The sequence below is a fragment of the Pelodiscus sinensis genome, chromosome 8, assembly GCF_052426305.1.
Source record: "Pelodiscus sinensis isolate ZL-2025 chromosome 8, ASM5242630v1, whole genome shotgun sequence".
NCBI lineage: Eukaryota > Metazoa > Chordata > Testudines > Trionychidae > Pelodiscus > Pelodiscus sinensis.
Window position 1 is genome coordinate 1,368,020 of NC_143059.1, and position 13,554 is coordinate 1,381,573.

Genomic DNA, 13,554 nt, shown 5'->3' on the forward strand with positions numbered 1-13,554 from the left:
GAAGCACTGGAATGGGTTATCTGGGGAGGTGGTAGAATTTCCTTCCTTGGAGGTTTTTAAGGCCCAGCTTGACAAAGCCCTGGCTGGGACGATTTAGCTGGGATTGGTCCTGCTTCCTATGATTCTATGAAACGCATCTTTAGAAAAAGATGGAAATGCCTGGGATCATTTTTATTCATAATCAGGACCCAACACATAGGGACCTTATAAGAAAATGAAGCAGCTATTTAAAACCAATAAGAACAAATTAAGGCTGGGAGGTTTTCAAAGGGATTTGGGTGTCTACTTCCTATTAAAAACAGAGGAATGGACTTCAAATCTTTTAGGCAATGTTGACATTCGCAGGCTAAGTTCTTAAAGGTGTGTTTGCATGGGGGGCTGGGAGCTGGCATGAAAACAGGGGGCATTCCCACTCATGCAACATTCCTAGGGAAGGAACATAAGTCTGATAGGAGAAGAGAATGTTTATCTGTGGCTTGATTCCAAGTATCAAATGGTATCAGCCTTGCTGCTGGTCAGTGCATGATTTCCCCACTCCCAAGCCTGATCCACTGAGGATCTAGGTGTGTTTGACCCATCAACTGTAGGGCCTTCCTCTTTGACTCAAGCATCTGGGAACCACTTGCCAAAGACACCCTCTGTGCTGGTGACTGGTCCAAGTACCCTGGACGATCTGTTCCACAAAGCTCAGCAGCAAAAGGGCTAGTTACCATGAGCGACGCAGGCTGAGCAAAGGGACAGAGGCAACAGACCAGACTGCTCAGCCCCCACGTCCATAGCTGTTCAACCCTTCTCTGTAAACACTGTCCCAACCCACACACAGGCAGCAGAGGCTGGAAACTCATGGTGCCCATCATGGGGCAGTCAGTAGAAATCCTACCTGCCGCATCAGGGCTCTTTCAGGTAAATAATGAGGGGCTGAGTGTCTGGGGAGCCAGCAGCTCTGGCCGCTCTCCCCTGCTAACTGTGCTTCTGTCAGACAATGCTGGGCCTGGAAGCCAGGCCAGCTCCTGCAGCAGCTTCTCCATCTAGTTCTCAATGAGAGGAAATGGGATTTGGGGCAGTAAATACTCACTGGCAATTACAACCCTATTCTCCAAGCCCACCTTCCGCTCTCCTCATGGAGCATGGTCTCTCCAAATGGATGGTGGCGGTGAGAAATGTGTATGATTGCACAGTCTGCTCAGTTCCTGCTTTGCCAAGGCCTGGCCTTGCTTTTAGAAAACGGCATGCAGTCGAGAGAGGAAGAACAGCTGTTCACATGCACTTAACCATATTGCCCAAAGCTATTAAATGTGCAGAGCTCCAGGAGGCTGGTCAGCAGTGGGAAGGCTCATGCAATGTTCTGACACAACCCACAGCAAACACAATTCTGAACTGCAAAGTTCCCTTCAGTAGGACTGTTCAGTTTTTAAACCATCATTACACATACTCTTTGGGAGTTCTTTAGCCCTTGAAAAAAGTTGTATAAATGACAAGAATGTGGCAAAGCTAAAATAAAACTATACTCAACTTTTCCACCTTATTTTCGACCCCCAAGACCACGTGTACTCTCTGTTTTGTCCTATTGTGTGCCTAATGTAGCAGTCCTCTTCCTCTATATTCATCTCTGCATTGCTGTACAGAGTGCTTGACCTGACCCCAGTGTGCAGCTAGCTACTGTGCTGCGAGGAGCAAGATATGGAAAGCTCTGGTGAAATCAGCCCTCACTTCCATGACTCTGAAGACTGAGGGGAGGAAGCTTAGCGGAAGTGAAATGATCTGAACTCAGGAAGAGATCTCAGCTTTTCACCTGGCCCCATCCTTGCTTCTTTCAAGTGACCATGGAATCAGCAGCTCTGCTGAAGATAAAAGTCCGTGCGAGGAAGGAAATACGACTGCCTGCCGTGTCCTCGGCTCATGGAAGCCACTGCCAGGGAGATCAGTGGGCCAAAGAACCGGACTGAACTTTTGTTTTGTAAAAAGCAAGTTGATCACATGACCATCAATATTCTGTGCGCAGGCACGTTAAGGCTGTTCCCATAATCCAGCTGCACAGTGCAGGCTGCCAGCCAATCACCCCCAGCATGAGTGTCTGGGACCTAGGCTGGGGAAGGCATTGCCAGGCATGGCCCCGCCCACACTCCGCCCCCAGAACACCTACTGGAGACATACTGAGGCGGAGTACCCCCCCCCCCAGTGCTCTGGGGCTGGGGGTGCTGCAGCCATGCGCCTCCTCCCTCACTGGTCCTCCAGGGCTGGGGAGACATGGGCCATGTGCCCTCCTCCCTTGCCGGTGCTCCGGGGCCACAGAGGCTGGGGTGTGTGCTTGGTGCGCTGCCACGCCTCCTCCCCTCCCTGTGGTGGGGGGGCTGGGCTTCAGAAGAAGAGGCAGGGGCTATAGGTGGGGCTGGGAGCCTGCCTCCCCAGCCCTACCTTCACCAACCACTCATGGCCCCCGGGCTCAGGAGACCCTTGCTCTCCAGTTCCCTTGAAACGCCACTGGACCCGCAGCACAGGTAGCATGTTTGTCTGCCGGGCGGCGCCTGCCACCCGAGCGGTCCTAGGCTATGGGGATGCTACCCTGGAAATAGCTCAGGCAGAGAGGCAGAGCTGTGGGACTAGCGGGACCAACAGTCTGAGCTCTCATTGCTCTTCCTATAAGTCCCACAACTTATTCCTGGTGACGTTTTGGAGAAAGCTGAGGAACGAGGCTCTAGTGGCCTGCAGGAGCCCTCTCCTGCCCATAGCTAGAGATGTATTTGGGGCGAGGCAAGAGCTGGCACTTGCCATGGCAGCACAGGCCCCAGGAGGGACGCTACAGCCAGCTAAGCACACTGCAAAGATTTCTTTTGAATTCATTCTCTCGGGGTGTATGTAGCAGTGGTGAGAGGCGCAGGACTGGCAGCCCTGGCCACAGAAGACTCTGAACTCGAGGCAGCAGGGGTGGCAGCAGCTGCAGGAACTCCTCATTCTGGCTCAGCAGAGCGTGCCTTGTCTGGGGGTTGCCTGTTCAGCTTTGGCCACCGGCTGAGCATGTCACCAAGGAGGCCCAATGGTGTCTCTGGCACCACGGGGGCTGGTGCTCTAGGAAGTGGGCTGAAGCCCTCGTCACCCTTCACTGTGGCCCCTACTGAGTGTTCTCAGGCTACACCCTGCCTCCTGATCTGCCACCCGACTCAGTGGGATCGCAGGGTGTCAGTCGGGCAGCATCTGGCTCTGGTGTGAGGTACAATGCTCCGTCTCTTTGGGGCCAGGGCCTCTGGGGAGCAGTGACGAGGGGCACCCAGTTCTGCAGGTGGGCCCCCGAGCACGCCAGCCAGAGACAGGAAGGTCAGCCAGCCCCATTTATGTGATTACTCTGAGAGGCAGAGAGCAGGTGTGGAGCCAGCAGTGCCAGGGCAGTCTCCAGTGATTCAGGCTGGAACAGAAGACTCCGCACTGAGCCAGGTGGAAGGATTTCAGTACACATCCAGCTTAACAGACAACAGTGGGAAGGGTCTTGGGCAAGAGAAAACCAAGAGGAAACATCTGACTGGACTTTACAGTCCCAGGTGGCAAAGGGCAGCACAGTGACGACATGACTGGGAAGAGACAGTGAAAATGTTCTACTGGCTGATGTTGCCAACGAGAGCAATGGCACAGAGAAGACAGGCACAGTGCTTGGGGGGTACAAAATACAGGCTATGAGAGAGATGGGGCTGACTGCTGCCACGGTGTGCCAGCTGACTGCAGGGGAAGTTGTCGTACCAGGCCCCACAAAAGGGCAGAATCCCTAGCTTACATCTCCACGAGGCTGTCTGGGAACTGACTGCTTGCTCTCACCCTCTCCTCTAGCCTATCCCTCTTCTCTTCTCCACCTCCTCATCTCGCTCAGGTAGCTACAGCAGTTCATCCATCGACCCTGCCACGAGAGCAATGAGGCACCACTCAGAAAGTCCCTACAGCCTACCCTGTGACAGGACTCTCGGGCAGGAGATGAGATGCCGGGGAGCTTTGCTGGACGATGGGATGAAGATGGCACAGTACACTGCTGAGTTGCATTCACACTGTTCCATGTCAACCCTGCTGTCTAAACCAAATAGCAGAGTAGCTGAGAGAGCTGTGGGCCTGTTTCAAAGGGGACAACATCAAAGCACTCCTGGTGCTAGCAGGGTCTACGTGGGATAAGAAGAGTACAACAGCTCAAGTATTCTCCAGCACACACCCATCCAGACGGGACTGCAGCACCACCAGGAGAAGCCCTGGATTTCCCATCAAAGACAAACTTCTCAGTGCTGATGGGCAAGCAAACAAGGGGCTTGTGTGTCTGTAATAAGCATGTATGGGGGGGGGGACATGCACGATTTTATCAGGAGTTTTATTTCTGGCGTTCTTGTTAAAGCCCCAGCTCCTGGAGTCAGGTGATTACACGAGAACATCAACTTCCTTGAAAAAGCAAGCAAGTCCATTTCTAGCCCTCATGGCTCCAGGGAGAAGCTTGAAAACATGCCCTATGTGTACCCGAAAGGCTCACAAACCAGAATAGAACTAAAGAACTCCAAATATTTTTTTAATCTACTGGGTTTTGGGCAGTGGGGTTGCCTCATTGAGATGTGCCTGCCTGCAATTAAGCATGTTTCCAACATTTTCAGAAAAGAGCTAATACAGAAAGCTGATCTGTGGTAACTGAACTGCTGCACACATTTCTTTTAAGGGACTCAGCTCACTCCCTTGCAGTTACTGAGAAGTGTGTTTGCTAAAGGCACTTGCAAGCTAGCAACGCAGCCACTTGACTCCAGCACAGGCAGCTGCTGTGGGGAGGGAACCTTTTGCTTCATACCTGCCAGGCTACTAAGCCGTTTTTGCTGTTCTGTGGTAGAGGAGGAAAACAAAACAAAAAACAACACAACTGGGTGAGACACAGGCAGTCAGCAAGTGCCCTGTTGCTGTGATTCGGACAGATAAGATATGTGTTGTCCACACAGTGGCAGAGACTGCATCAAAGTTTTCAAGCCCCTTGCCAAAGTGGCATTCCCACCACCCTCCAAAGAGCAGCAGTAGTGACTATTCAACATCACAATGCTAAGTGACCCATGATACCTTTGCAACAAGACAGTATAGTTACGTCAGAGAGAAGGAAAAAGATCAACAAAAGACAGTCTCAAAACAGTCTTAGGAAATATCTTATGAAGTCTTAGGAAATATCAAGTAAACCAACAAATACGTGCTGCCAACCGAGCATTTAGTAATGTTCCTCTTAAGCTTAATGTATTAATACATTATTTATTTGTAAATATAAACAAGTGCCTATAGTGAATGTGTTGTACCTTTACATATCAGGGTTCCCAGCCATCGAATAATTGTAATAATAATCTGACTGGGCCTGATCTTGGGACAAGAACATGTCAACCCTCAAAAGGAATAAATGGAAATCTTTAGAATGGGGTACAACTTGCCCAAAACTCTGGGGCCCAATGCTTTTATTTGGGTCTCTCACTAATGATATGTTGCTCCACATCTGTGGCTATGTAGGACAGTACAGCTACCAGCAAATGGCATGCCCCAACCACTCATACCTTCACAGTGACTGCAGCAGGGAGAAAACTCGGACCCTTTTGCTTCACAGTCCAGGCTCTGTCTCCGCTAGCAGTACAGTGTTTAGGACATTTACTCCAACAGTTGGGACTTCAGCTGGAAAGCAGCCACACACACACATGCTTGCTAGCTTCTTACAATGAGTTTCAATAGCCTGCTTCTCTTGATGGACCTGAATGAACCTTGACTGAACTCCTTACCTCTGTTGTGCTGCAAGAGGACAATGGTAGGGTTGACAATTGTGGTTGAGGGATAGGCAGAGGAAGGCTTGTGGATCGCTGTCAAGGTGGGTTGGCATTCCGTGCCAATTCGAGGTGGGGAGACTTCATTTAGCACAGGACATGGGTCCTGCAAACAAGAGGAAGAGTCAGTAATGCTGTGTCACTAGCACGCTGGCGTTTCTGGAAAAAGAAACAGTTTAAAATGGAATAAGAAAGGAATTTAGCCCATTTTAGAAGGCGGCATAAGCACAGGTTGTTACCCTGACCCTGTAGGCATTCCACGCCCTGTTAATTGCAGTTAGTATAATAAGGAATAACTTTAGTTCTTTTGTACTGGGTTTCTTCCTCCATGCCAGAAGAGGTGTCCCTGAATTCTACCATCATGCTATATAGAGCATACACTTGACAGCAGGAATGAACTAATTCAGTTGTGGGGGAAAGAGACCCACCCACTCTTTCTTTAAAGAAAATTCATTTCCTAGCCAGACATGCAAAACTCATGCAATTCGGAGTGAAACCTGATTACTGCAGCTGGGCTTGCAAGGAAGAATAAATTTAGCACCATCGCTTAGGAAACATTAGTCAGTGCGATACTCGAGCACCCAGAACTATGAAAAAAACAGGTGGAGGAAAACCAGGTGGAGGATGCTGGCATGGACGGTACACCACATGGCTTCAAGGAGGAGTGAGGATTACATAACCCGTGCTGCTATATTATCTATTTTAAATTAATCCTAGCATAACAATGGCACCATCTATGCTGCAGGAGCAAAGATGGGGTCCACATGGAGATGATAAAAACTAGCTCAGACATGACTCTTTCAGTTCAGGTGCATCAGACACACCTGGGGCCACTGGCTAAAACAGATACATGGATTTCATGTGCTGATTTTGTCATTAAGGCTGATATTTTTCAAAGGTGTCAGAATGGCTGAGAGCAGTTGCACTGAGCTCCAGGCCTGGAAGTGTCAGCTGGAAGTGTTTGCAAGATCAGGTAGTTTACATGTCCCTGAGTGAGGCCTGGTACCATAACCAAGTGAGTAATTAGGCCTGAGCTATTTTTAGGCCTGTCCAACAATTAAAAAAACAAATTGTGATTCATCACATGGTTAATTGCACTACTAAGCTACAACAGAATGCCATTTATTTAAATATTTTTGGGTGTTTTCTACATTTTCAAATGTAATAGTTTCTATTACAACACAGAATACAAAGTGTACAGTGCTCGCATTATAGTAATTTTTACTGCAAATATCTGCACTTTCAAAAACAAAAGATGTATTTTTCAATTCACCCAATGCAAGTACTGCAGTGCAATTTCTTTATCATGAAAGTCAAACTTACAAATGTGGAATTACATACAAAAATAAAACAATGTAAAACTTTAGAGCCTACAAGTCCACTCAGTCCTACTTCTTGTTCAGCCAATCACTTAGAAAAACAAGTTTGGTTACAATTTGCAGATGGTAATGCTGCCTATTTCTTGTTTACAATGCCACATGGCACTGTTGTAGCTAGCATCACAAGATATTTACTAGCCAGATGTACTGAAGATTCATATGTCCCTTCATGCTCCAACCACCATTCAAGAAGACATGCATCCATGCTGATGACAGGTTCTGCTAGATAATGATCCAAAGTAGTATGAACTGACAGATGTTCATTTTCATCAGCAGAGTCAGATGTCACCAGCAAAGGATTGATTTTCTTTTTTGGTGGTCTGGATTCTGCAGTTTCTGCATCAGAGTCTTGCTCTTTTAAGACTTCTGAAGGCACCCTACATACCTCATCCCTCTGAGATTCTGAAAGGCACTTCAGATTCTTAAATCTTGGGTCGAGTGTCTTTAGAAATCTCACATTGGTATCTTTGTGTTTTGTGAAATCTGCAGTGAAAGTGTTCTTAAAATGAACAATACATGCTGGGACATCATTTGAGACTCCTAGAACATGCAATATATGGCAGAATGTGGATAACACAGAGCAAGAGAATACAATTCTCCCCTAAGGAGTTCAGTCACAAATTGAATTAACACATTTATTTTTTAACAAGCATCAGCATGGATGCACCTCCTCTGAAATGGTGGTCAAAGCATGAAGGGACATATGAATATTTAGCATAGCCGCCATGTAAATACCTTGTGACACCAGTTACGAACATGCCAAGCAAACACTAGTTCTCACTTTCACATGGCATTTTAAATAAGAAGTGGGGAGCATTATCTCCCAGAAATATAAACAAACTTTATACCCTGTTTGTTTCCATTTTCACATGCCTCTCTGCTACTTCTTCCAGGCCCAGCCATATCATCGTCATGAGAGAAGTTTTTTTTGCTGGATTTCTCACCCAGGAGTTACCGGAAATCCGGTAATAGGGCTACTGGTGGTAACATTTCTATTGCCAAGAAGTACAGATGAGCAGTCAAACCTTCCCCGCTACATTTGCCTGCTCCCCTGTAAAAAGGCAGGAGGTTTAAAGAGGAAGGAAATCAACACAGAAAATCCAGGGCAATGTCCTGTCAAAATGAGAGAATTCTGAAAAATGTGAAGAGCTTAGCAGGAGCAAGTATTTTTCAAACCAGGGGATACACTCTCCTATGGTGCTTAGGATCTCGCAAGGATCTTAGACTAGCAAGTGAAATTACAGCCTGTTTCGGCATGAACCTGACATTGCCTTCAGTGGGAATACACACACAGAGCACCTGACCCTGTCTGTCCATGCAGGATACCTTCAACTGCCGTACTTTTGCTGCTTCTGATGTAACTCACACACGGTCCTGAGACCATCAGACAGTCAGAGCTCAAGCAGCAGGTGTTTTTCTTCCAGCTGAGAAGTGCAAGCATCCAACATAGTTCGTTCCCCTAACAAACCCTGGTTATAGCTAAAAGTGCAGGTTATCCAGCAGGGACACAGGAGGGGGAGAGAGACTGTAGAATAGCAGGGAGGGGGGAGGGACCAAACAACTGCAAAGTTCCCAAGCCAGAGAAGGAAGGTGACATACATGCACTAGAACAGGATGTAAACAAGGTTTCGTGGCTCATGCTGCTGGGAAGGCGCTGGTCAGTGCTCCTTTTTCAAAGCTTAGTATGCCAGTGAGAAAGTCACTTGAATCTGGGAACACAAGTCAGGAAAGCTGTGAGGAGGGTCCATGGCAAGCTTACTGTACGTGAGATGACTCCCGTGATTTCAGGCTCCAAGACTCTGTGCAAAGCCCCTGAGACGGGAGGCACCAGTGGAGGCGGTGGGGAGAAAGAAGGCAGTTTCGGGCCAACTGGGGGCAAGAAGCCAGGTGAGGAATGGTGATGGTGATGGTGGGGGCCCCTCTGGAGATGAGGGGGAATGAAATCGTCTAGTGTTGGGAAAGTCAGAGGTGAGCCAGCAGGAACGGTCTCAGTGAAGGTGGTGCCTTGACCCAAAGGTACCAGAGGTGGTGGCGGAGTACTGGAGCTGCCTTCGTGCTCTCTGTCTGTGTGAACCTGGAGGAGTGGGACTACTATAACCTCAGGCTGGGCTGTGGAGCTGGAAATGGTATCCTGTGGGAAACAAGGTGGGGTTACGCAATGAGGACAAGCCATCCTCGGTGAGAGCACAGCCCGGCACTAGTGGGTACTGACAGGCCAGGATGCGCCCAGCCACTGGCTGCTCCTTTTGCACAGCCCTGAGGGATGTCTTCCTTAGTGCCCAAAGGCTCCATGAGCGCACCAGAGACAGCAGACCCACTTTTGCCCACCCTTGAAGTCTCCATTGAGCCACAAAGCAGCTCATCTCTACTGCAGCCTTTGCTATGGTTACACCTACCTAACTGGGACTATCTGACCTAGCCGGCCCCCACCTATTGATTTTAGCCTGCGCGCGCGCGCTCTCTCGCTCTCGCTCTCACACACACACACACACACACACACACACACACACACACACACACACACACATCACTCTCTGGGGAAAAGCGAGAGGTAATTGAAGAGCAAACAAGAAGAAAAAAGCGCACAAAGAGCGACCTGTGGACAGAGAGTGGTAGAGATGAATGCAGCCTCAGGGACACTGTAGGAATTAAAGAACCATTCGCAGGGCTGAAAGAAAACAAGATTATGAAGCAAATGTGGACCATGCTGTATCCCTTCACCTTGTACAGATGCTGCTGCTGCGTAAGGCAGGGCTCCTCTCTCATCCTGTCCCCACAGCCGGGCGCACTCGGGGGCTCTAGCCCTGGGTCCCTCAGAGCCCGAGGAGGTGGCGACTGAGTCCAGGAGGAATGGCTTGCACCAGAGCTAACTGCGTCTTTACTGAGGACAATGTTAAAGTATGGCCTGGGAGGGACAGCGGGAGGGGGAGGGAGAGGAAAAGATTTCCCAGTACCCATTACAGGGGAAACTGTGTTGGTGGCTGGTGCTTGGGTGGCCTCAGCTCCCAAATGGGGGCTCTCTGCGTGGGCATGTGCAATGCTGGGGGAACAGTCAGGTGCAGCGGAGCAAGTGCTGTTAGCTAAACAAGCCACATACAGACTGCTGACCTTTCTAGCCCCTAGAGTCCCATGTGTGGAATGCATTCCAGCAGCAACGCCAGGGGCTGTCCTGGCAGGGGTGCGATGTTTAGATGAAGTGCCCAGTAACAAGGAGCTACCTCCCAAAAGGGACTGCTCAGCGTGCCCCTCGTCCTTGGGAATCACACTAGCTGTGGGCGGAAGCCCTGTGGAGAAGCTTGGCTTCCCCCCGGGGATTCTCCCAAAGGGTGCACGTGAGGAGGAGCAGTGACGGCTGCTGCCACTCGGTGACACACGCTGGGCAGCAGGCTTGGATGCATTCACATACACACAGTCCATGATGGGGACTGGCAGCAGGTTGGTTACTTTCGTGTCAGTGTGTGGGCACCATGCATAGCTCTCTTCCTTTGGAAGAGGAGGACGGGGAGGGGAAAGGGCCTGTCCAGACAGATTCAAGGGAAGGAGAAGGAATCCGCACCAAACGAGGGGAAAAGACAAAGAAAAAGAAATGAAAGAATGAAGTTGACCATTAGACTTGGGTTAACAGGACTGAATTCAATGAGCGCAACAGGCTGACACAGTATCTCCAAACTGGCTCACTCTCAATGCTTCTTGTTGGGGGATGCAAAGGGTATCTAGCTTTCAAGTTCACACCTATGAAGGACACCCCACCTTGGTTTCAGGGCTAACCTTGCACTAGGTACTGTAGTGACCAGCATGGCTACCAAGCTCCTAATGCTCCCCCGGGACTGTGAAATGCAGATCTGACCTTCAGAGCCATTCTCTGTGCTCCATGACCCCCAGCCCAACCACTCGCTAGCTCTGGGCACATTGAGAACCAGAAGAAAATATGGATTCTGCCGCTCAGGTTTTACTGCACACTAAGCAGAGAGCTGAAATCTGATTCAAAGCTTCTGTTAATGCACAACCCTCCCGCAGAGACCCGCTGTACTGCAGATACAGAGAGATTAAATACAAGTCTCATTTCTTTTGCCCGAGGCAGGTACCCCACGTCCCTTCTCAAAAGATCCCTCAGTCACAATACACCCACAGGAAAACAGAACATTTTAAATCTAGAGTGGAGTCAGGTTCCCAGGAACTTGTTTTAGAGTGACGCCTTCTGACAGGGAATTCACGTTCCTTGCAAAGCAAAAAAAAGCTCCATTGTTGTTTCCGTACACTGTAACACAGAGACTGCAACTCCAGAACTGCGTGAAGATTGCAATTCCAGTTGGAGCAAATCTGCTTGGAGCCCAGTTGTTCTGCAGCAAAAGTAGTACCTTTGCTACAGGGAGGTTTCACTGTATTTATTGCCTCTTTGCAGGTAAATCACCATCTGGCAGAAGGAAAACAACCAGAACGCCAGCCTACAGGATCGGCTTCTTTTTTTTTTTGGAGACTTTAACAGTTCAGAACTTTATAGGCTTGGTTAATGTTCTTTTTAAAAATTCATCACTCTAGGCAGCTTTGGGGCATCTCCTTGCATATATTGGCATAAGCTCCAGAGTAATCCCTTTAATTTCAGCAAGCTGCAATAGCCACCCTACCCGTGTCATGCCAAGCAGAGGCACTCTAGCATGGGTGGTGAGGAGGGCAGTACAGCCTCCCTGGGAGTGGCCAGTGACTCTGGCATAGGCTTCCAACTGGCCCAAAATAGCTCAAATCTGTGGGCAGGTCTGGGCATGATGCAAGACACATGTGTTTACGCTGGCTACTGTGGAGATGGCCGGGGAAGGGAAGCAGATGGGGTAAGGGGAATGTGGTCTTCTGGAGGTGGGTTCATTTCATCATTTTTCTAATTTCTGGCAGGGGCTCCCAGAGCTTTGGATAAGCCCCTTTTTATCCTTAGCGTATAGTGAACTGAATACATCAGGAGCTGCTTGGACAGCAAGCAAGCAGCCTCCCTGGTTATCACACTCGGGTACCACAGAGAGAGCTAGGTATCGCCTGTGACTGGAGCAATACTGCTGCCTGACAGATGCCGCAGAGCGGCCAGTTGCTTGTTAGCTTGACCACGGTACCCCACATGGCTGACAGTATTTGGCCCTTTCTGTTTCATCTGGGATTAGTTTAAGTGCCCTCAGGACTCTAAGCACAGTGCTCTGGGAAACTAAAACTGTGCTCTCTCTGTTCACGCCGATGCCCTGTAACTGGCTGCGAAACAGCTGCACATCTCGGGCAGGATGCAGCTCATTTCTGGAGCACTTCACTACTTCCTATGGCCTCAGCCGATGGGCACCCACGCCTTTGGCTTGACATTAAGGCACAGGGTCTGAGCCGGAGCTTTGACTAGAACTTGCCACAGTTCCAGCAATCACCCTCTCTGAGGGGCTCCACTCCACACTTACAGAGCAGTAACAGGAGCCATTCCCCAAACACTTAGAAAGGTAAAAGGTGGCTCAGGTTTTCCCATCCCATAGAATCCAACCTGAACATTGCATGGGGCAGACTGGTTGCCCATACCTAGGCTGGCTTTTCTCTTTGCTTGGCAGACCAGTCCCAACACTTAGGGAAATAACCGTTCCACCAAGGGCTGACGAAAGGGGATATCCTTTCTAGCGCTAACATGGAAAGGCTTCTGCAGTCATTTGTTTAGGCCACTCTTTGGGTTTGGGAAGTTTAATTCTCCATTCAGCCAGCTGCAGCTGGAAGGCCAAAGAGCATACAAAAAAAGACATACAATAACGGATCACTGCCTCTTGGCCAACCCTTCCCACATGAACGCTACTGAATAGCACTGTGCCCCCGCCAGCCACCAAAGCACTCAGCTTGATTTAAGCCATAATAGCAAATTAAGCCACACAGCACACCTGGGAAAGACACATTTTCTCCATTTTGCAGATGGGAAAAATGAAGGCACAGAGACTTACCCATTCCTGCGAACTGAACACAGATCTCCTGACTCTGAATCCTGTGCTTGACCCCTCAAGAAAAACCTCACAGCCCCTGGAAAGATGCTTACCTGTGGTTTTCCCTCTGGGGAGAGGTTGGGACGCACACTTCTATAGCCCTTGGCAGCCAGAGAAGATGGCTGGATATCTCCATTAGAGGATAACCGCCAGTCATCTAAAAGGGGAAGAAGAACTTCAGGGCTGAGTGAATTCATTTAGTTAGATGAGGAAGGAGAAGAGGAGAGCAGATGCTTTTTGCTGGGCAACAGGAAATACATTCAGGGAAACAACAACAAAGCAAAGCGACAAGAGTATGTACCTGGTTCGGGTTTTCCTGTCTCCAGAGCTATGGATGCCACCGAGAGAAGGGACAGTAGAATGAAAAAATAAGGGGAAAAAATAAACTGT

The 13,554-nt window shown here is 49.2% G+C and overlaps 1 protein-coding gene across 50 annotated transcripts in view; it reads right to left on the reverse strand.

Moving 5' to 3' along the window:
* The window catches only part of SORBS1 (sorbin and SH3 domain containing 1), a 187,948-nt gene that overhangs the window by 58,037 nt on the left and 116,357 nt on the right, over window positions 1-13,554 (reverse strand). For 33 of the 50 annotated variants that reach the window (XM_075935650.2, XM_075935652.2, XM_075935648.2 and 30 more), the window contains 5 exons: window positions 13,466-13,492; window positions 13,218-13,321; window positions 9,899-10,693; window positions 5,757-5,904; window positions 4,802-4,831 (listed from right to left, as the gene is read on the reverse strand). In XM_075935650.2, coding sequence (XP_075791765.2) covers window positions 4,802-4,831; window positions 5,757-5,904; window positions 9,899-10,693; window positions 13,218-13,321; window positions 13,466-13,492 — 1,104 coding nt within the window. Of the gene's footprint in view, window positions 1-4,801; window positions 4,832-5,756; window positions 5,905-8,936; window positions 9,309-9,898; window positions 10,694-13,217; window positions 13,322-13,465; window positions 13,493-13,554 lie in introns of all 50 variants that reach the window. The other 17 variants (XM_075935669.2, XM_075935667.2, XM_075935680.2 and 14 more) reach the window with 7 other exon arrangements.